The 23,622-nt window shown below is 41.8% G+C and overlaps 3 protein-coding genes across 3 annotated transcripts; 2 read left to right on the top strand and 1 right to left on the bottom strand.

The window, feature by feature from the left end:
* Positions 1–1,189: 1,189 nt before the first annotated feature.
* On the top strand, positions 1,190–3,247 carry LOC122991053 (nuclear factor 7, ovary-like). The gene has a single exon (XM_044364655.1). The coding sequence runs from the start codon at positions 1,619–1,621 to the stop codon at positions 3,062–3,064; it is 1,446 nt and encodes a 481-aa protein (XP_044220590.1). The 5' UTR covers positions 1,190–1,618; the 3' UTR covers positions 3,065–3,247.
* Positions 3,248–5,156: 1,909 nt separating this feature from the next.
* naa15a (N-alpha-acetyltransferase 15, NatA auxiliary subunit a) lies at positions 5,157–19,519 on the bottom strand. Its single transcript, XM_044363501.1, is given in 21 exon segments — positions 5,157–6,243; positions 6,246–6,336; positions 6,449–6,546; positions 7,080–7,223; positions 7,330–7,428; positions 7,573–7,681; positions 7,764–7,957; positions 8,192–8,405; positions 8,983–9,111; positions 10,323–10,475; positions 10,567–10,736; positions 11,089–11,161; positions 11,261–11,367; positions 12,710–12,805; positions 13,085–13,204; positions 13,424–13,577; positions 14,931–15,065; positions 15,305–15,462; positions 15,695–15,799; positions 17,999–18,083; positions 19,267–19,519. Coding segments are annotated over 21 exon segments (2,967 nt in total). The 5' UTR covers positions 19,321–19,519; the 3' UTR covers positions 5,157–5,764.
* A 1,224-nt stretch (positions 19,520–20,743) lies between these two features.
* Positions 20,744–23,550, top strand: ndufc1 (NADH:ubiquinone oxidoreductase subunit C1). Its single transcript, XM_044363502.1, has 4 exons — positions 20,744–20,874; positions 22,132–22,235; positions 23,199–23,270; positions 23,435–23,550. Exons 1-3 carry the CDS (start codon positions 20,829–20,831, stop codon positions 23,256–23,258), a joined length of 210 nt encoding a protein of 69 aa, XP_044219437.1. The 5' UTR covers positions 20,744–20,828; the 3' UTR covers positions 23,259–23,270; positions 23,435–23,550.
* The last annotated feature ends 72 nt before the right edge of the window (positions 23,551–23,622 follow it).

Here is a 23,622-nt window from a genome sequence, read left to right as displayed (position 1 = left end):
AGTGGGATTTTTCATGCCGCACTTTTATTTGTAATGGAGTATTTTACATTGATGTACTGGTATTTGTACTGCAGTAAAGGATCTGAATACTTCTTGCACCACTGGATGCAACTGAAACAACTGTTGGGAAAACTTGTTTCTCATGGCACACTAAGAATAAAAATAAAGCAATCTGTCAACTTTTGAAACAAGACATCATAAGTACACCCTCTGCCTTATCATATTGGTCCACATTTGTTGGAGATATTTGTTGGGGAAGAGTTTGGCTGTTGCTGCACAAGTTGTTTTTCGACCAACAAAGTCAAAGAGATATCTTCACAGGTTTTATCCAACTAATCATTATCTGCAGAAACCCAAGAAGGACATTGATTGACTTTTGTGGGGAGCTCAGAGAAACACAGGTACATTTATTTTGAATCTTGCCCACATACAAAACAACTGTGGAGTAAATTGTCACAGTTTATTGCTGATCATATCTAGCCTCATTTTACATTACTTTGAAAAAATGTATTGTTTGGATTCACTGAATATGACAGGAATCTCTGTTCGTAGCTCTGTTTGATTAATTTGCTTACTATTTTGACCAAGTTTTATATTCACAGATCAAAATTCTTAAACAAAAAGCCAAACATTTCAGAGCTGACTGTCTGTATCAAACAACACACTTCTTCTATATCTGAATGTACAAACAAAAAAGCTGTTAAAATGTATAATGATCATTTATTCATTCGTGTCCCTGAACTGACAGGTGTCTGTTGAAGGCATTGCACTGACAAGCTCAGTAGTGGAAAGTCAAATCCACAACACAAATAATACACAAAATCTGACAGACTCGACTTAAATCTTGAATGTCTGAGCATCCCTGAACACACCAGCAGGAAGAGTTTCACTACAGTCCCTGCATGCCGCTTTGTCATGCTGCGTTCAAGTCATATCACAGTTAATGTAATTACCAGTTTGTCATGTGAACAGCAAAGTTTTATTGTATTAAGACTTAAAAACAGATTCTTTTTCTGGATCTGAAATGAGATAAAAATCAGCAGTTGCCTGCATGAAAATAAAAACAATCCAACAATACATGTTTACTTTGGAAAACGCTCCAGAGAAATGTAAAGTGTATCATTTGTCATAAATAGGTTAAACCACCCGAAACTTCAGGTGAGGATGATTTCATTTATCTGTTGAGGAACTCAACATTCCTCCATGTATACAAAGGCAGTGTTGCTTTATCACACTGTATTAATGCTCTTTCTTTAAGGCTTTAATAACACTGTCTGTGTTAGACTTGAAACCCAGATACAACCCAACAAAGCTCCACCTTGTATGCAAATCATCAAAGACAAACCAGGAAACAGACTGTCTTCCTCATTGTGGAAACACACACTGACACACACAGAAGATCAGGTTCACTGTGGGACAAACACAGTGACTTCCACCGAGGGAGGACAACTACACGAGGGAATACTGGAATACTGGAATACTGCCACTTCAACCAGTAACTGACTGCACACACTGAATGCAGTTTTAATAAAAACGGGATTCAAGGAGTGGAGCCTCACCACGCTGAGCTGTTTGAGCTGTCTGCCTGTCAAGAGTTTCGTTTTACTCACAGAGGAAAATGGCGTCTTGTTCAGAGGAGGATCTGTGCTGTCCTGTCTGCCATGACATCTTCAAACATCCTGTCCTCCTGTCATGTAGCCACAGCTTCTGTAAAGCCTGTCTGCACAGCTGGTGGACAGAGAAACAAAGTCAGGAGTGTCCAGTCTGCAAGACATCTTCAAAGTTTGAACCACCTTGTAACTTGGTGTTAAAGAACCTGTGTGAGGCCTTCTTACTGGAGAGAGATCAGAGAGCTTCATCAGGGTCTGAGGCTCTCTGCAGTCTGCACTCTGAGAAACTCAAACTCTTCTGTCTGGATCATCAGCAGCCAGTGTGTCTTGTCTGCAGAGACTCTAAAAAACACACCAACCACACATTCAGTCCCATTGATGAAGCTGCACAAGATCTTGGGGAGGAACTCAAGAAATCCCTGAAACCCTTAAAAGAGAAACTGAAGCTTTTTAATAAAGTTCAACAACTTTGGGATCAAACAGCAGAACACATCAAGGTCCAGGCCCAAAACACAAAGAGGCAGATTAAGGAGCAGTTTAAGAAGCTTCACCAGTTTCTAGAAGAGGAAGAGGAGGCCAGGATGGCTGCACTGAGGGAGGAAGAGGAGCAGAAGAGTCAGATGATGAAGGAGAAGATTGAGGCTCTGAGCAGAGAGATAGCAGCTCTTTCACACACAGTCACAGCCACAGAGGAGGAGCTGAGAGTTGCAGACGTCTCCTTCCTGCACAACTACAAGGCTGCAGTGGAAAGAGTCCAGCAGCACCTCCTGCTGGATGATCCACAGCTGCTCTCAGGAGCTCTGATAGATGTGACCAAACACCTGGGCAACCTGACCTTCAACATCTGGAACAAGATGAAAGAGATGGTCTCCTACACTCCTGTGATTCTGGACCCAAACACTGCTGGTTCAAAACTCATCCTGTCTGAAGATCTGACCAGTGTGAGATGTGGAGATGAACAGCAGCTTCCTGATAATCCAGAGAGATTTGCAGACCCCTGGTCTGTCCTGACCTCTGAGGGCTTCAACTCAGGGACTCATAGCTCGGATGTTGAGGTTGGAGAGGACACATGGTGGGATCTGGGTGTGTTAGAAGTGTCCGTCCAGAGGAAGGAAGATGTACGCTCTGGATTATGGAGAATAGGGTTTTGTAATGATGAATACACAGCACTCTCCCCATCAGATAAAGGTATTGATCTCCCACTAAGGAGAAAACCTCAGAGGATCAGAATGCATCTGTACTGGGACAAAGGAAAACTGTCATTCTCTGATCCTGACACCAACACACACATACACACCTTCACACACACTTTCACTGAAAAGCTGTTTCCATACATTTGTACTCCAGATACACATCCTCTGAAGATATTACCAGTGAAGGTCTCTGTGACCTGGAGTGGAACAATGAAGGTAGAGATGATGATGATGATGATAACATTGATGAAGTCTTTTTAACTGAAATACACATCTGCTGTAAAGTAGTCTGTGCACACTGATGCTGACACTTAAATATCCTTCTATGGTCCTCGTCCTCAGAGCCAAATACAAGTAACTTCTGTAAGTTTTCTACTGTTTTTTGCCCTGTAAAAAACTAATAATGTCTGTAACTCAACCAGATCAATAAATGTTATTATGTCTGTTACATGCTCCCTTGAATCCACTTTATGTATAAATCTTACTGCTCTTTAGTCAAAATGATATGAATGAGTCATTATGAGAGTTAGACAACATTATGAAACACCGACATGTTTGACTTCTTAACTCAAAGTTATGAAAGTCTTTGTAAAACGTTTTACTCACCAAGTCAAACTTATAAGATTTGATGTCAAAATGATGAGATACTGACATCCTAAGCCATGACTTTTAAAGCCAAAGTTATGAGATTCTGTCAAAAATTTAACTCACTAAAAGTAAAGTGAAAAATTTACTAATCAATATTTTAAATTTAATATTTTTTTTTTTTTACTTTTTAAGTCAAAGCTATAATACTTTATCAAACTTTTTACTTACTAAGTAAAAGTTGTACAATGTCAAAGTCATAAGATACTACAGAATTATTGGATATACTACTGTACATCAAATCATAAGATATAAGTCAAACTTTTGAGCCTGATGATGAAAATCTCCTCATGTCCTGAAATGAATAGTGACACTTGTCTACAGTGTGTATACAAGGTGCAAAAGGGCAACATTTACAATATCAGTAGGTTATGGTAATAATTAATCATTCTTATTTAGTACATCTCTGAAGCTTTACTAAGTCAAAACAGTGAGTAAAAATTGTAATATATTTGTCAGATGTTTTACTTGAAAAAATGATGATTAAAAAGTTAGAATTATGAGATGGTAAGCTACAATTACAAATAATGAGAAAAAATATGATGTTGAATCAAAATTATGAGAAAGTAAAGTTTTGACTTTTAATGTCAAAATTTGGATAGAAATGAATCAAAGTGTGACTTGGTAAATCCCAGAACCCCCACAAAATTTGGTCTCATTTCATCAGAATTCTCACTTTGTATCTAATAATTCTGACCTACCTTAAAGTCCCTCCACTCAAAAACATGTTTTTCTTCTTGTTCCTTCAGTTGGATGTTGTTCTCTTCTCTGTGTAGAATGATGTATGTGCAGAGTTTGTTTTCATATTCATCTGCTGAAGGAGGAAAGTTTCTCTGAGCTCATTGAAAATCTGATTTTAAGGGGCGGGCCTACGAGCAGGATTTGTGACATCACAAGTAGTTAGCAAGCTAATCGTGGTCCAGTTTGCAACTTACACAAGTGTGATGTGGAAACTTAAAGCCTTGAGTGCACAAACACTAAGAATGGACTTTTTCTTTAAGTAGGACCATCTTGCATCCAGCGGTTACACTTTTGAAATGAACATGATTCTGAATTTTTCAGTAAGGGAGTGGATGATCTAATTTGAAGGATTTTTTGATGAGGTAATCAGACTTTTTTTTGTGGAAAAAACATACCACACATTATTCCAAGCAGGCTATTTTTATGTATCTTACATTTCATCAGATGTTTTCTTTCCCTGTTATAAATGGGCTGCCATGGTTGTGTCACTTTCCATGCAAAAGTAGTTGTACCTGCACTGTGGCTCAGATGTTCACATCTTGCATCTTTCTATCTTCAAACACACAGCAGCAGACCTGTTCCTGGATGTTATCCTGAAGAGAGTTCATCACCACCTACTTGAATCAGGAACACACCTTCTTCAGCTCCCACAACACTGGACAGGTGGAGGCTCTGAACACACACACACACACACACACACAGCGAGCCAAACTGTGAAGGTCCAGCTTCATGTTCTCTGCTCAACTGCTTCTATGTACGATGACACGCACACAAGTTCACCTCACTGACTGAAAGACAGAAAGGTCCTGACTCATGAGTTTTTCCCCTCTGACAGGCAGCATCATGTCAAACGGCTCTGAATACTGTCAGTGTAAAGTGAATTCTTTTGCATTCTCAGCAACAGGACATTTATTAAATCTAGCTCGCTCTACGTATATATCTCAGTGCAATTCATTAAAATGACTCCTTTCAGAAAACAAGTTTTATTCAACCCAGTTTTATTCAGAACTCCTTGGTGGTTGCTAAACAGGAGCAGGTTGATGGTGGGCTGAATCCAGTGGGAATAAAAGCTGGAAACAAGTGGTTTTCATTGGACCTCTCACTGCTGTTTCCCCACCAGGATCCAACGGAAGAGATGCAGGCAGTCATGAACATTTGAATGTCACACAGTATCACAACCCTGACATCTGCAGCTCATTCAGTCACCTCCTGCTCACCCCCCTCCTCCTCCTCCAGTTCATGTTGGGAGCAGGCAGCGCCCTCGTGTGGCACAGCAGAGAACTGCAGGGAGTGGGCAGCTGATTACTACGACCTCCCTGGAAAACCAGCAATTTTCCCTTTTTTTTTTTTTCTATTGTTTGTTTTTGGCAAACAGCAGCTCACATTCTGAACAACAACATCACCACCACTATTACAATGGTACCGTTTGGTTTTGCAAACATTGTTTTATTAATTTTGTCAGTTTGTAATATATAAATTACTTTTAAAAACGTGAGAAGCAGATGCACCTACAAGAAGGACATGGCGTGAAAACACAGGAGTCATAGAAAACCTAGACTGTGTTTACAGAAGCCATCAGCCAGTGTCCACTTTTCCCAGAATCCTCTTTCGCCTCTCCATACTGTATTTATCTGTTGTTGGTTTTTTTGTGGACAGGGCCTTTTTTTTATTGTTTAAAAAAGTTAAATGGGCATCGTCTTCCTCTATGTGCCAGCTCCCTTCGCTCTCTCCTGCGGCGCTCAGTCCATCCAGATCAGTGCAATGCAGGGGCGACACACAGCTGCCATAGCCCGGGAGTGGAGGGGGAGGGGAGAGGGTGGGTGGGAGGTGGGGTGAGGGGGGGGGGCTGGGTTGGGTTGGGGGGGAACGGGTGTGTTGGTGGACTAAGGCGTCTGGCGGCGTGTTCGCACCTCTTCCTCTTTCCTCCTCCTCCGAGCTCACATTTCGTTTGCCATGTCGTCGTGCTCTCCTGCCGACAGGTCGCCGTTGGCACTGATGTTGGTGCTGTTGTCTTGGTAACCGGGAGGCATGAAAGCCAAGCTGTAGGGGTAGATCTTATGGCAGGCGGCTCGGTAAGCTTCGGCCGCCTTCTGCTGAGCCTCACCCAGCTGCCCGTCGCGCAGAGCCTCCAGCACCTCGGTACAGATCTGCAACACACACACACACACACATTCATTCATTTTCATGGAGGTGTTGTCAACCAGTGGCAGCAGGGTGTGTTATGTCTGCTACTATAGTTGTGTGTAAATCATGGCAGACCTGGATGCTTCCTCCTGACAGCGACTCGTCCAGGGCCGTCGCTATCTCGCAGGCCATCTTATCAGAAGGAGGCTCCAGGTAGACCATCATCTTAGCAGCTGGAAAACAAGAGACTCTAACTGATGACAAGCTGCTTCACATCAATGTTAGTCCAACAGGTGATGATAAGAACATTTTAAAAGAAAAGATTAAGTCATTGGGCCTCATGCTCTAGTCTTTTTGTTTGTACGTTTGCTTGTGTTGCACCTGTTCATGAGGGGAACGTTCCTGAGATAAGCATAGTCAACACCCCTGAAATGTCCATATAAGGCGACCTGTTCTGCTTCGTTTCATTCACAAACATGTCTCCAAAGTAAAAGAAGAATTTCACACTGCAGAGCTTTAATTCCTACTGTCAGAAATCAGCAGACACATTTATCAGTGTCTGTAATCATATGAGAGGCCACAGAAGAAGAAATCTGTTCATACGAGTGTTTCTTGCATGAGGCCCATGAGTGAGTCTCGTGAGGTTGCGGTAGTGGTTCATAACGAGGTCATTGATTTTTGAAACATACCCTACTGTGCGCTAGACAAATGAGTGGTGATGCGGTGCTATGTGTTGGTTGTAAGAGCAGAGTGTGTGCTTGCGTACCAGCCAGTCTGTGGGGGATGGAGTTGGAGTGTTGGCTCAGGTAGTTCTTGTTGTAGCTCTGGGGGTTGCTCTCCCCAAACAGCCTGGAGATCTCCTGCTTCAACACCGTCCTCACCGCCTCCGGCAGGTCCGCACTCTCACTCACTACACACACACACACACACACATTAAAAAGAAAGACGGTTTTTAGATGATTCAAAGTGAACATGTAGAAAACCTTCATGTAACTGTGAAACGTCTCCCCCCTCACCTCCTTTAAAGAAGCGCACTAGACACTGGTGCAGCCATGGGTTAGAAGGCTCGATGGCTACAGCCCTCTTTATTGACTGCAGCATCAACAGGTACTTCTCTGGAAGGAATGCAGAGACAAAGACACATATACAGTCAGGTTTAAAATCATCTGAAGATGTAATGTTTTCTACCTCTGCTTACAGCTGGACTATTGCTAATGAGTGTGTGAAAGGTGGCGACATGCGGGCTGGGAGTATCTGACCTTTCCTGAAGTAGATCTCGAAGGCCAGGAGGTGAGTCTCGATCTGGTTCCGCACCAGGTTCTTCAGAGGGATCAGGAACTTCACCGCCTCCTCCAGAGGACTGTCCGGCTGGTAAAAACGAGTCAACCGTGTCACGTTATTCATCTGTGCTCTACTCCGGCCATGCTGAAAGTGGTAAACGTGAACCCACCTTGGCCAGTTTATCTGGTATTAGCTCCTCTTTTGGCCCTCCTATCTCCTCGTCGTCGTCCTCTTTCTTCTTCTTCTGGTTTTTCAGCTGCTTCTCTTTCTCTGCGTTCTTCTTTTCCTCCTCTAGCTGTGCCTTCTTCTGGGCTCTTCGCTGTTTGTTGCGCAGTTTCTTCAGCTCCTTGTCTGTCAGATTCTCTATACAGAACATAAATGATATACAGTATTAGTACATTTAAGATGCTATTATCACCAAACTTAAGTGTCCGCTGCCTCTGAAGAACCATGAAGTCTGGGCTCATTAGACCCATGACACATTAAAAAACAACAGCAGGAGTCAGAATCAAAGCCAAAGTATAATTTGAGTACAAACTGTACTGTTTGCAACACACACACACACACACACACACACACACACACACACAGTCTAACCGGTGTCTGCCTGGCTCTCCTTGTTGTCGTCAGTCAGAGGTTTGTCGTGCAGGGCCAGGTAGATCTGGATGGCGGTTCGAGCTGCTTTGTAGTAGAACGGATGCTGCCGCAGGACGTCCTCTAGCTTCAGCAGGTCCACGTAGGAGCGCAACGTCATCTTCCTCATGCAGTAGGTGTGGAAGTCAAACTGGTCATCTGTGATCTCCACAAAATGCTGATGGAGACGATGAGGAGAGAAAAGGAGAGTCAGACTGCATGTAAAAAATGATTCACGCAAGTGCTGCTGATCCAGTGTGTTCCAAGAATTGTCACTTTGCAAATCAAATCGCTAAATACGCTAAATCAAGCTAATCAAGCTAATCAAGCTATTCAAGCTAATCAAGCTGGGGCTTTGAGGCGGCGATGGTACATAATGCATTCAGCTATTCTTTATGTTTTAATCTATGTTTAATCTTTATGTTTAATCTTATGTAACAGGCACCCTCAGGTGTAGGGATGAGTTCTGGTAGTCAGTTCCATTTTGGATCTGGTTCCCAGTCGGCAAAATACCCGGATTCATTAAGTTCCAACGCTAATGAATCTCATATCAGAGCTTTTATCTCTCCTCACTTATTTTCATTAGCAAAGAGCAACAGAAAACATACTGTAGGTAGCAGACAGACCGTCACATCAGCAGCAGCATATTAGATCAGCTGTAACTAATTAATGTTAGTTTCTCATTTGTGATGACAGCAGCTGTGTGGAGTGGGGCAGACGTGACTGGTGTTAATCCCCATGTGTTGCAGACTCACCCTCTCAATCTCGTGGCACTTCTTCAGGGCCTCGCCAAACTTGTTCATAGCCTTGTAGGCCAAGGCACACTCCGTCTGGAACCACATGCACTGCATCTCATTCAGGTTCTCTACTGCCGACGTCCCCTCCTGAAACCACACACACACACACACACACACACACACACACACACACACATTAACACACTGTGTAGCTAGAGAACCTGTAGCTAGTGAGATGGTGGTTGGTGGTCATTTTTTTTCCTGTATTTATCCTGAACCTCTGACCACTTTTTTGTGCAGCTGACTGTAAGAATGTCCCAAGTGGGATTCAGGAAACTGAAAAAAAAAAAAACTTGTTGTAAATGAGTTGCAACTTGGGGAACGCTAGTTTCACTCTTTAAAATGTTACTCAGGAGTCAAAGGAAGAATATCACACCTGTTTAGGTAGATCATGCAAATTAGACCAATGAGGAATTAAAAATGGCGGCAGCATTTAGAGACGCAGTATTAACACATGATGTGGAAACAACAACACAGATTAGTCCTGTTCTTTGTATTTACTGCTGCATTAGTTGGATGTAATGAATAAATGAAAAGGAGAAACGTAAAGGAGGAAAATGAAACTGAAACAACTGTCTCCACAGTAAATCATCTGTTGAGTGTTTGATGGTTATTTATCTCTGCTTTTGACCGTTAACGCCGTGAAACAAATCAGAAAATAACATTTTATTTCTGTAATTTACCAGCTGTGTTCTCTCTACCGCCGCTCCCTCTCTTCATTTACTCGACCACCACCACGCTGTCTCTGTCTTGCGCTTGTGCTCTCAGCTCCATGGCGCTATTTCTCCCACTTTTTTAAAATGGGTTGGGGGGCTGACAGTAAAGCCTAACTTTACTTTGAAGGTAATCAAACAAAGAGAAATGTCCTCCCCTCATCCTATAATGGCTAAATTGATACTACAGTACTTCCTTGTTCTATGAATGAAGCGGAACACAAGTTGAAGCAGCTGTGTGTATTTGACCAAATCAGCGACAATCATCCTTGCAAACCCCGCCTCCAAAGTTCCTGTACTTTTTGAAAAGTACTACCACCCCTGCAGGGACTTTTTGGGGGGGTAAAACAATCTCCCTGGAACTTCATTTGGACCCTCCAGTGGAAACACGGGCACATTAAACTAGCAGATGAAACAACATCCCTGAAGAGCTCAGGCACAAATGTAAACAACACTATTTTTAACCACTGAGCAAGAAATCCCATTCTGCACGCACCCATACTGCACCGAACTACTCATCTGTCTGATGCATAAATACCAGATCATCACTGCGACAACACATACACCCTTTGAGCTGTGTCTCACCCGTGTGAACTTGGAGCACATCTCCTCTGCTTCTTTGATGAGGCCAGCCTTCAACATGTACTTGGCGCACTTGGAGTTGATGAAGCGATCGGCGGTGTCCAGGGCCTGAGCCTCGTCCATCCACCGAGCTGCTTCCTTTATGTTGCCTGCATGCTGCGGAGCGAAAGGACGCTGGTAAACAACCACAAACAAATGAGCTGATACGTGCGTGTCCTTAACGTATGTGCGGAGTTTATGCCCGAACCTTGTAGATCTTGGCCTTGATGAGGAAGAGCTCGATGAGCGTGGGCGTGCTATCGATGGCGGCGTTGATGTAGTCCAGAGCGAGGATGGGCTGACCTACGAAGTCAAAGTGCTGTGCCAGGAAATACTGTACCCACAACAGGGTGGTGGGGGGCTCCTCCTTCCCATCATCTGTACACACACATTTAAAATAACAGCTGTCATGTGACTGGATTCACAGCTCTGCTTTTATATGTGATTTACATGGACTGGGGTTTAACAAAGAAACTAAGGACCACAGACAGTTTATCTTAAAGTAGCCAATCACAAAGAGCGTTTCCATCCACCTGTTTCTATGTTCAATATTAACACAACAGTACTGGATGGAGACATGCATTCATTTGCATTTTCTTTTGCTGATTTTCTGGATATTTCTGTGAAAATGTGCATTACATTTGGATGGAAACTTGGCTACAGAGAGTAAATGACTATATGATGCTATGACAAGAAAAATAAAGTCAATCCATGACCGAGCAACACTCACCATTTGCATTAAACATTCGACAGCTTTTTAAACAAGTTTCATAGCCAACTACTAATTCTTCAATGATTGAAACCTGCGTGAGGAGAAAAAAGGTTAAACTGTTTATATTCAGACCAAGAGGGACAAGAATTTCAGTGTGCAGCCATGTGTTGTAAATGTCAGCGGGGCCTACCTTGTCTTTGTCAGTGTAGAGGGATTTGAGGGTAGTGAAGACGGGCGGGCAGCCCTTACTGAAGTTCATCCTCAGATAGCTGTCCAGACATTCACGAAACTTCTCCCCTGACCAGCACAACACACAGTAAAAGGTACAGTAACGTGAGATTTGTACTGACACATAGCACACGAGGGTGGTAATATACAGGGTTTGATACAGGATGAGTCGCTGCAACCTCACTGTGCTCAGTTGTCCACATAAAATCAAGGGAATTGTCAATGCTGTCAGTCGGCTTCTCATTTTTAGCTAACCAAACAACCAGATGAAACTGTTAGCAGTTCCCTGGTGAAGCTGCTATCTGTGCATTCAGACAAGAGTCAACTGTTACAAAAACAAACTCCAGTCTGTATTGTTTTGATAAGTCTTCTGTATTTAAAGCGTTACCTGACAGTGCAGGTGATTTCCAGCCCCACACATCCTAGCTAGACAGCGGTCGACTTCTGACTGGCAGCTGATAGTGAACAATAGTCAGAATCCCTCGATTATACTTATTATACTGTTATCTGTCTCTTTATTTGAGTGTTTTTCATCTTTTTTAATCAGGACCTCAGCTTTGAGTCTGTGAAACTAGCTTATAACATCAGCAGCCACAGTGAGACAGAGCTATCAACATTGAGATAGTTCACTTCAGCTGTAATTACCAGACGTGACTTGCAAGCAGTTTGTCATTATTACCTTAAGTGGAAAATGACAGTTTTCACTTAATCTAATGGCTCTTTTTATTAGAATGATTATTAAGAATTGTATAGTAAATGCTACCTGATTGGGCCTGGTTTTGCAGATATAAACTGTGTGTGTTAAGTGAAACAGTTAAGCCCTGGTGACACAGAACAGCTATCACCTATTTCCCATCCATCATAATAATAATAATAATGTTCTAAATGTTCTCATATATTGGATGTAATTGAAAACATTGCTTACATGTCTTTTAGAATTTGTCCAATATCAATTCTCATATTTATTTTCTATCACTCACTGCATGCACAGTTTTCACTGGATTGTTTATTGTGTACTCTGGATGAAGCAGTGATGCAATAGAACAGTGCTAACAGGCTTCACTGGACCCCCTCCCACACAATCCTGGCTCAAACACTGAATTTATCTGAAGGGGTGTGGGGGTAGTTGATAGGATAAGCTGAACAACACCCATGACTCTGGACTCTTGGACATAGTGATTAAACTAAACCATCTTAACTCAAGGTCCACTTACTAGCTTTCCCTGCATGTCACAGTCTTAATGAGTGGATGGAGATGTGATTATGTACATGTTAAGACGTTCTCTATGGCTGCTGCTCACTGAGCGAACCGTCTGCTGTTGAATACTGCATGATCACAACCGACTCCAGCCGAAGACTAAAAGGTTTTGATGGTAGAGTGAGTGGATGCTGGAGGCTGTACTGTGTTTACCTGTGAGGAAATTAAGAGGAAGCCTTCGAGGAACTAGGCCTTTAGGAAACTTCAACCAGGCCTCCTCATAAATCTTCTGACGCTCCTCGATACCACCTGGAGAAAGACAATGAATGAACAAATGAAAAGCAAGTAATGTCACATCAAATAAGTTCTGTATTAATATTTCTGGAAGCACAACAGACTCAAAAGAACAGATGTACTGAGGAGAACAACAAAGGCAGACATGTTCAGAAATATTCAGAGTTTCAGAAAACCTTTTGGAGCAAGACACTTGCAAAATACAAACACTGTCTGTGAAAAAATGATTCATACACACGTAGAGATGGATATTAGGAATATGTAATGAGCTGTGGGTGTGAGGATAGTGTTTACCTGGCTTCAAGGCCTTTTCTAGGCCCTGATAGTAGGCCCAGTTCTCAGGGTTCCTCTCCTGGAGTCTCCTGTAGACCTCTAAAGCCTCCTCAGGCCTCTCCAGCTTTAGCAGCAGCTCTCCTATACATACACACAAACATCTAGATTATAAAGTGCCACTGAAAGCTAAAGAATGTCTAATCCCCCATAAGAAGCACCAACAATTTCACTTCTGTTGGTGGTTCAGTTACTGTTAGGAGTCAAATCAACATTAGCATTCTGTCTGAACCTTTTGCAGTGATTCTATCTCAACACACTTCCTAAACGGTGTTGCTGTTTGAACGACGTGCATGAACCCACCTCTCGTCTCCTCCACAGCCAGTTTATCACAGATCTGTTTCTCGTAGTTGTTGAGGTGATCTAGGGCCTCCTTATACAGGCCGGCCTCCCTCAGAACCTGGTTCTGATACAGCAGCAGTTCACTGTACTCGTAGTCCACTTTGTCTGGAGACGTCTGGACAAACACACACACACACACACACACACACACACACACACATCTCTAAGTCCCCAACTTCTACTACAACTTACACTGTGCAAAAAGTGTCATATTATGAATTCAAACTGATGGCTTCCTTGTATTTGCTGGATGTTATTGCTTCAAGCATAGATGAGTACACATTGTGACTGATAAGACAGTATAAATACATACAGGTTGTTATTGATGCATAAGATCTCTAGAAAGAAAAATAAATATGCCTATTTGTTTAAGAGCCTAGAAAACAGCACAGAATCATATTAAACCAATTTAAATGATAAAGATGAAATGTAATGTGTATACAGTTTAATACTTTTAGTCTGTTGGATTGTATTTTGTTTCTCCTGCATGATAATATCAAGTCATTCCACTCATTGTTTTTCATGTAATGACAGTGCATTCAGACAGACAGTCATTGAGAGACAGGGCAGCTGCCACTCTTGTTAACAGACAACACTATCTGCTGCTGACATGGAGCGAGAGTTGATGATGGGTCAACTTTTTTCAATGTGCCGTCGCAGCTTGTTGTGTGACCATGGCAACCGCAGAAACCACACACACAGAGAAACGGGAGCTGATTTGATTAGTGTTTTGTGACCCCTGAATGATACACCACATCACCAGCAGACAACATGAAACATCAGCTTCCAGGTTTGATTATCCAGTCTGGACCAATAAACTATGTTTATTAAAAGAGTCCTCCTGTATAAAGCCTTTATAGTCTCCAGAGGGAGCTGTGTGAAATCTCATCAACTGCCTCAAGTGATGCCCGCTCCTCATCTCTCCTGGAGGCTAGCACCTCCACGCTACATTATCTACTGCTAACATAACACACCTGAGAGAACAGTTAGTGGTTGAGATGCACTGTGGGTAATGTGGGCAGCAGGTTTTGACAAGTTAGAGGAATGCGTAGAATAAAAATAGACAATATCTCTGGTTGTGCTGCGTCAGATTGAATACTTTTTTTACTACAAGTGGTGGAGTACTACACTTTCATATTTTTCACCTTTTGAGATGGAAAAAAAATGGAAATTCCACATGACCACTAAGCAAATTCAAACTGTAGGCTTAGCTTCAGAAATGGACCTTGAGTGGAGTTTATTTTGTCATCTCATTGATACAGATAACCAAAGACCTTTACTCTGACCCCCCCTCTGGTCAAACACCATCACTTCACCTCAACTGCTAAAATCATTAAAAAACACTTGACTTTCTTTATCTCACATGTAATGAGCTTTTCTTTACACTGAGCAGAGCAGAGACAGAGACTGTAGCTTGGCTGTATAGAATATTTACAGCTCTGTTGAGTAGTCTACAGCTTTATCTTACCTGTTGCGTTTTACGGAACTCCTCAACGATCTTGGCGGCCATCTCGAAGTCCTCCAGCAGGTGATAGGCTACAGCGTAGCCGATCCATGAGGCCCGCTGGGCTGGACGGAGCTGCAGCAGTTGGTAGCGAGTCTCCTGGAGAGAGACAACCATCACAACACACACACACAACTTGTGAGTTATAACACTCAGATGTGATTATCCTAATGGCCAGCTGGTCCAAAAGACCATCCACCAACTGGCTGACCCCGCACCATCTTTTCACCCCAACCAACCCCCCTTTCATCCATTCTCCTCCTGCCTCCCTCCATCAGGACCTTTTATCTGGACACTCCTATTTTTACACCCGTCCTCATCTCTCTGGCGATCCTCACCCTGTATCCCTCCAGGTCTCTCATCTGGATCTGCAGCAGGGAGAGGTCTCGGAGGATCTGCAGGTTGTCCTTGTCCCACTTCAGAGCGTTGCGGTAACACTTGATGGCCTCGTCGTACTTTTTATCCGAGCGCTGCAGCAGGCCGTACACGTGCCAGCCTGAGAGGATGAGCGAGTTCAGGAAGCAAACGCACACACACACACATACACGGACACACTGGACTCAGCCAGTGGATGGTAACAGCTACACACACGTTTCCACAGCCGATGCATTTTTAAAAATGTCTGAAAGCTTTGAGGGAGAGCAAACCAAGCAGACATTAAGTTAAAGAACAAGTTTGTCATGACACTACAAGAAGAGAAGGGCCCGGAGGGAGCGGTGGAAGGATACAGACGTGGCTCTTGAGGTCGTTGCGGAGGCCTCGTCTCACCAGCTCGTAGGCTTCCTCCTTCTTGCCCAGACAGTTGAGGGTTAAACCCTTCATGGCCAGCGTCTCTGGAGAACAAGGACAAGAGTGAGACATTCAGGTCAGTCAAGCTTCCTGTTTAAGAGTGATTTAATTAACAGCTGCATTTCTTAAACTCATTAAAAAACAAACCTGTCATTTATTAATTCAGCTCTGTTTCTTGTGGGTGTGTCTTCTGACACTGATTCTGTTTATGAAAGCAGTTTGTTCACATTAACTGATGGGATGACCTACAGAAAACTGCAGTTTTCAGCTGGATGGAACAGTGTGAGCAGTAAATAATGTGACACTGTTGAGGATGCTACAAACACAACTGTTCAAAAATCCTGCTGATGCATCACAACTAGAGCCTGCCTGAAAAAATACAAAAGTTAACAAGTAACAAACAAATGTTGTTGTTACGTAATGTTTATCCACCAGAGAGCACTGACAAGTATATGTTTCAACTCTGCACATTGTTGTCACAAGAACATGGTGTACACAATATGGCCAAAAGTATGTGGACGTGTGAACAATCTGTCAGTGAGGTCCGACGCTGATGTTGGGTGATAAGGCTCTGGCTCACAGTCGGTGGCAAAAGGTGTTGAGGTCAGAGCTGCTGTGTGCAGATCAGTCGAGTTCCCCCACACAGCAAAGTGGGAAAAGCATCTCTATATGGAGCTGGCTCTGTGCACAGAGGAACTGTCATGTTGAAACAGGGAAGTTGCTCCAAAAGGTTGGAAGCATAAAATACCACGACTGTACCGCCTTTGACTGAACACTAACATAGAGCTTAACACAGCCAGATGTGTTTTATGTGTTTACATTATTTCATTTCCTTTCTATCATGCATTTATATGCGTCTTATGTGTTTACATCATTTTAATTTCTAGTTTTAATATTCAGCTTTACACCTTTTAATATATTTTAATTTGATATGCTTTAATAGTTCTGTTATTATCCTCACTTATGGTTTTCTTTAATAACTTTAGTTGTTCTTGCTACAATATTCTTTCTTGTTTATTGTCTATAAAGCACTTTGAATGACTCTGGGTGTTAAATGTGCTATATAGACAGCAGCCTTGCCTTGTATGCTGCAGCAGTAAGACTTCCTTTCATTGCAACTAAAGGGCCTACACCAAACCAGGAACAGCATCAAAGACCCAAAGTAGACAAAAGTGTGTGGACGGGGCCATTATGAGTCATATAATGTGTATGCTAATCAAGTAAAAAGCTCAGTTGAGCAATGAAACTCAAGAGTAAATGCAAGAATGAAAATGTGTCAATCATGGATAAACAAAATGGGTTGTTTGTTTTTTTGTTGTTTGTTTTTTTTACAAACACATTACTTTAATGTGTTCCACAGATGGAATCATCCTGATAAATGTGCTTTCAGAATTACAACTTTCTCTCAAGTTTCTCTCACTTTGGCCTTTGACATTCAGAGACTGTTAGTCTAGAGTCATTATATGATGTATGTTTTATGTCTCTTGTATCACAGCAACTTCCTCAGGGTTTGACGTTCACATGAACACAACTATCTGGACACTTAAAACAAATGTATTCTCTCTTACAAGTGAAGCTGAGACGGTCTGAATAGCTTCTTTCAATCTTGTGAACCTCAGAAAACAAAGGTTTGACACTCTGAGGCGATGGACTAGGTGTGCACAGGTGTGAAAATGGTGCACAGCTCCAGGTGTTTCACAAATTCATCATTTCATAATTCCTCTTGGCAGCGACGGAGGTGGTGTACTTTCACAGAAGAGACGAGAACACCGGCAGATTCTCCCTACATCTCCACTCCACTGCTATTCAACACACACACACCAGGAAAAATAGAACTTCCAGTGTGTTTTCCATAAAACAATATTTCATTACTTGCAGCCTTTTTATAGATCCCGTCTACTTACATATGCACCTGCTTAACACCCCTCTCCCTGCAGCTTTGTGCCCCACCTTCCAGGGTAGTTGCTCTAAAAAAAATAACTTAGTGTATGCTCCTGGGAAGTAAGATATTATTATATTGGTTTAGTAAAGTTTAACAGGCAGCAGCATCAGCTCTGTCTCTGTTATTTTGGGCTTGTGAGTGCAGCTGTCAAAGAGCAAGAAGATCACAACGTACTTTCAGTAAATCCAAAGATCCAATCACAACATTGTGTCACTTTTTGTGTATCAACTAGTGAATGTGTCAAAGTGACAGTGAAACATGATTTTTCTATACAGGTCAAGCCAGCTAGCTCTTCTCTTACCTCCATGCTCAGCAAACTTTGGGTTGCCCAGGATCTGTTTGCAGAACTTCAGTCCATTTCTGTACTGCTTGTGCTCGTAACATCTCTGCAACAAAAAAGAAAACAAAGACAGACTTCATGTGAGACCGGCCTGCCACTCTCTCTGCTGCTGCGCTAATCCTCAGGTCACAGCCGGGCTAAAAGGTGCATGAAAAGGACGTTACTGCAAAAGTGCTGAATGCAAACACTGTTCCAGTGGTGAGCAGAAATAACTGCTCCTTCCTGCTACGATGGAGCAGAGCATCACATACTCCACACGTTGCCTCCTTGACAGTCCAGTCAGGACGAGGAGACTGCAGCATTCACATAAATGGGAATGACAACACTTGAGAACAGCCTGAATGATGGAGTGCTGTTGATGAGATGTGATCAGACAAGCAGTCAGATGGATGTGCCTGGCTCAGTGGAGACAATAGAAATCCTGCCAACTCCCACTACAATATATGCACTCCAGTCCCTGACTGACAGAAGAAAGGGGCAGACACTCCCTATGCCCAATAGTAGTATTAGCTTTAGCATGTTAGTATTATTACTAGTACACTGTACAGGACCGCTGCTATAAATGGCTGAATACTTTGGGTTCAACACTCGCACAACATCTAAACAACAGACTTTTTAACATTACTTTGCCTGTTTGGTTATGCCGAAACAAGTGTGGCTTCTCGTGACTTGGAAAACAACTTAGCCTCATCCGTACATGCTATGTTGTGAAGAGGCAAGAGTCATTTAATAGTTAAATTTTCACATTAGTAAATGAAGTGTGGTACCGGGGCTAGCAGTGTGAGCTCAACTCAACCACTCAAACTAACTACAACTATTTACAGCGAACCGGAGACAAACGTTGCACAACTTCATTGGCACTGCAGCCAAAGAAGTTCCCATTCACTGGAAAGCTAACTCAACTATAAACACTTAACTTATGCATGGCTGTCATGTGTCAAGCAGCTTTGTCATTGATATACTTTGGATGTGTTGCAACTAAAGGCCAAAAGCATAGCTAGGACACCAAATGATTTGTCGCTAACCTATTAAGCTGTTTCCTTACTAGCATGATAACACCTACGTATTGATAATAGAGACATGGTAATTACAATGCGTTTAGTGTACTGAATCGTTTAGTTAATTCACCAGCAACTCCCTAGCTACTTGCTCTGACTGCTACAACTGACGGCTAGTTGGCAAACTAGCATTAGCTAGCAAGCTAACGTTATCTGAGGCATTTATCCTACCAATATTCTCTTGAAGAGAGCGTTCTCCTTCGGCGGCAGAGTGATTGTGGGCATTATGTTGGCGTCCTATGCCTCTGTGGGTTCACACATGAATAATATACTCCTGGACTCAAAGATCCTGGACTGTTTCAGTGTCTTCAGGCTCCTCTCCGCTCCTCTCTCTCACGTGTTGAAGCCGAGGCCCCCTTCAGAGCAAAATGGCCGACGTGCTTCTCCTCCGGGTCAGGCTGCTCTCTGAGTCTGCGCGTCAGTCACACCAGGCTCGACAGAAAACATCAAGAGATGCTCTTATAATACATCCATGTTTCAACTGGGATGAAACAACAAAATGCCTTATTCCTATCTAATAATATATAATCTACCTGGGGGTCCTGACAGGGTCACCAAAGCTTCGCGGGGGTTTGCGAGGCCTATTAGATTTTAAGGGGTGTAAGAAAACTTAAAGCTCCCCTCCACACATGTTCTAAGATAGACTATATAAAGAATACTCTGCTTGGAATAATATGTGTCTAATATGTTTTTTCCTCCATAAAAAGTAGAATTGCCTAATTACAAACCTTAAAATTTAACCTACTTCTTCTTCCTCATTGAAAAATCCAGAATGGATGAATATGCAAATATTGCTTTCAAAACATTTCAGAAGTTTAACTGCCGGATGCAAGATGTCTGCCACTATAGTGTAAAATCCATTCTCAGTGTTTGTGCACTGGAGGCTTCAAGTTTCCACATCACACTTGTGTAGTTGCATACTGGACAATAATTAGCCTCTGAACCAGCTGTAATGTCAAGAATCCTCCCCGTAAGCCCACCCCAGAGAAACTTTCCTCCTTCATCAGATGAATGTGAAAACAAACTCTGCACATACACCATTCTGCACAATTAAGCTCAAACATTCAGGTGAAGTAACAATAAGCAAAGCACTTTTTTGAGGGGGGGGACTTAAAAAGTATATCTCAGTATTTCACTGATTTCTGTGAAGAAAACAACTGAATGTAATTGTTATTTTTAAAGTTTATATTGTTATTTAAGATATAAACTTAAAAAAATCTAACGAGGATGAGGTGTGTGTGTGTGTGTGTTTTAATAAAATCATTTTAGAAACAGGTGTCGTTTCTGAGTATCACCATCCAAGAGGTGAGTTTGGTGAGAAGGGACAGTGGGGATGTACGCGAGATGATTTTCTTTTCTTTTTTTCTCTTCAACAGACTTTGGTTCGTTGAATGTAAGCCAAATGTCACAGGGGATTTCAAAAACATCAGACACATCTCCTAATTCCTGTGCATGTTTGGTGATGCATAAAAAATGATTAATTTTCTAATGTAATTTAATGGCAATATCCGTATCAATAAGTGTAGAAGAGGAATTTGATTTGTAATGATGCCAAACGGGGTTATGGAGTAATAAAATCAATAAAATCCAGATATTTGCTGAGTTTAAAATTACTAATGTGTACGTTCGACTCATCGGTGTTGTTGGACTCGTCTACTCTGGCCTGCCAGGACGTTTAATCAACCGCGGTGTGACAGGAGAGCACGGACATAGAGAGCTGTTCTTTAGCTAAAATGACTTTGAATCGGTTATTATCTCGAGCTGTTCTCGCCAACAAAGGTAAGAAGATGATACATTAGCAACGAATGAATACTTATGAGTTTGACAGACCCGTGTTTTATCTTGCTTTTTAAAACGTGAAAGCCGTGTTTGTTTTGAAGCCTGACCTTAGCTTAGCTTAGCTTGTAACGCTAGCGCCACAGTCTCAAAGGCATTTTATAGTAATGTTTCTTAACCTACTACTTTGGAGTAACGTAACCCTTTGTTAAAATATTCTTAGTATATACAGCTTGTCAAGTGTAACAGAAAGGTTCAACCCTTCACAACATGCAAGCTTTACCCACAAGTAACAGTTAACGTTAATAACAATTCTTGTTATCCTAGGTGGAGTGGTAGTTGTTAATGCTGCTCGGCTTATTTAAAAAACCCACATTAGGGTAGGAGCCATTCTTCTAGTCGACTTGCTTTTAAAACCCACAGTAGTACAATATAAGTGATGGGGGACAAAACCCATAGTCCTCCTTCTGTGTAAAAATGTATTTAAAAGTTTATCTGAAGCTAATATGAAACTTCATTCATCCAAATGAGTCAAATCAAGTAGATATCTTTCAACGTTACAGTCTTTTTAGTACCAAAGTCCCTCTTTTTGTTACTATACTTATACCACAGCTCAACAGGGAAACACTGTCTGAGGAAACACAAAGAGGGAATTTGATGCTAAAAAGACTGTAAATGTGTCAGATATCCACTTGATATGACTCACTCATAATCAACTTTGAAATGCATTTTTGCCTCTAATATTCTTATAATCTAGTAATAGTCTCATAATCAGGGTCGCCTTATATTCATATTATACTATCGAGAGCTACTGACCGCATTGAAAAACACTTTGAGGAGAAGAAGGATGAGCTAAACGTCAAGCTAACGCTAGCTCAGACCACTGACTGCTGGACAGCTCTCACAAATGAAAGTTGTATCACAAGCAAAATTAACTGAAACTGACATGTCTAGTAGACACACTGTGGAATTTGGCCCCCATCATTTACACAAAGCAGATCTTTTAATATCCAGTATGAACAGGAGGAATGATTACAGCGAGGAAAACCTCTGTCACTGTTCATATGGACACCTGACTGTTGTTTAAAGACAGACTTGAACAATTGTAAACCTATACTTTAAAATACAGTATAATTGCTAAGCAAATCCAAGGGTTTGGAAATGGTCTTTAGTCATCTTCTACCAGGTTTGCAATGCTATATTGATGTCCTGCAGTTGCTGGGGTGTGTGTTCATTGTGGTTATCTTTGTATCTTTGCAGTTGGATCCAGATCTGTATTCACAAGCTCCAAACCTGACATTGCCAATCCCAACTGGTTGCGAGTGGGTCTTGCCTTTGGATCATCTGTTTTCCTTTGGGGCCTGGTAAATGACTATATCATTTCACACAGAAAATTGCAATAACTTAGAATCCATAAAAATGATTGTTTGTGGCATTTATATAATTGCCTTGAAATCTATACACCTCTCACAGGAAGATTCAAGACCCAATAATGTATCATTCATTTAGTCAGGGCAGTGTTTTCAGTCTTAGTTCTGGGGCACCCCATGCCCGGTATGCTTTAGATGTTTTCCTCTTCCAACACACCTGATTCAAATGATCAGCTCACCATTAAGCTCTGCAGAAGCCTGATAAAGAACCATTTGACTTGGGTGTGTTGGAGCAAGGAAACATGTAAAACATGCAGGGCAGGGGTGCCCCAGGACTAGGACTGAAAAACACTGGGTCAGAGCACACTGCATCTTTTCCACCATGCAGCGCATTTTGCATTTCAAAGTTTCTATCATTGTCTCACTCAGTAGAGGGCAGCAAAGAGCTGCAAGCAATTCCCAAATCTAAAATTTGATTGAAATGTATAAAATATTTGAGGTTTGGTTTATATGGAACTTTAGTGGATCAGGACTAAGGACAGTATGCTGAATTTGCCAGCAGACAATAACAGTGAAAGATGCATGTTTGAGAGGCAAATTCATTCTTAAATACTACATTGTGAGAAATGTGTATATATACTAGTGGGCTTCCTTGGGTTTCCCAGCGCTATAGTTTTGGTTTGATGTGTTTTCAATACAAGTCTTATCTTGCAGCTCGGGCAAAAATATTGAATTGTTTTAATCCTCCCAGGGGACAATAAGAAGTTCTCACAAAATATGAAATGAATTCTTTTGTAATTTACAGATACATTGAAGCTAAACGTTATTTATTGTAGATCTGCAAGGTTGTAATTTGAATTTGTGATTCTGATGGGATGTAGTGTGAATATGAGGAACTTTCTGCTAAAACCAGTTGGCACATTTGAATGACTTGTGGTGTCTGTCTTCTACCTGCAGCTGTTCAGGCAGCACAGCACAGATGTGCACGAGTACAAAGTGAGGAATGGACTGGAATAACCCTGCACACTGGTTCGTAAGCGTCTGTATAGTTAATACTAAAATTATATCATTATATTGTGATCTGGTACCTATAGCACCATATAGTGTCATTGTATCCAGTGTGAGGACATATAATCTATAAATGGATGAACAAATAAAACATGATACTGTGTCATTTTTTTTGTCCTGTGCAGGAGGTCGTCAGGTCCTCACCAAAGGATGCACCTGTTTCTCCGCTTGTTTCTATTTTCACTGTTCCTGATTCCTCATGATGAATTCTGTGTAAAATAAATATATATCATGTGAAATATACATGAGTCATGATTATTTTGTTCACATAAATTCAAAGTTGTTGTGGTATTGACATAGATATTACCACAAG

Source organism: Thunnus albacares, chromosome 10 (assembly GCF_914725855.1).
Source record: "Thunnus albacares chromosome 10, fThuAlb1.1, whole genome shotgun sequence".
NCBI lineage: Eukaryota > Metazoa > Chordata > Actinopteri > Scombriformes > Scombridae > Thunnus > Thunnus albacares.
The sequence above is the reverse complement of the archived record's forward strand: the minus strand, read 5'-3'. Positions and strand labels throughout refer to the sequence as shown.

Bases quoted from the DNA above. Each gene is read 5' to 3' on its own strand.
- LOC122991053 (XM_044364655.1), top strand. From the start codon at position 1,619: ATGGCGTCTTGTTCAGAGGAGGATCTGTGCTGTCCTGTCTGCCATGAC.
- ndufc1 (XM_044363502.1), top strand. From the start codon at position 20,829: ATGACTTTGAATCGGTTATTATCTCGAGCTGTTCTCGCCAACAAAG. The intron at 20,875-22,131 runs GTAAGAAGATGA...GTATCTTTGCAG, and splicing joins AGCTGTTCTCGCCAACAAAG to TTGGATCCAGATCTGTATTC. The intron at 22,236-23,198 runs GTAAATGACTAT...TTCTACCTGCAG, and splicing joins CTGTTTTCCTTTGGGGCCTG to CTGTTCAGGCAGCACAGCAC.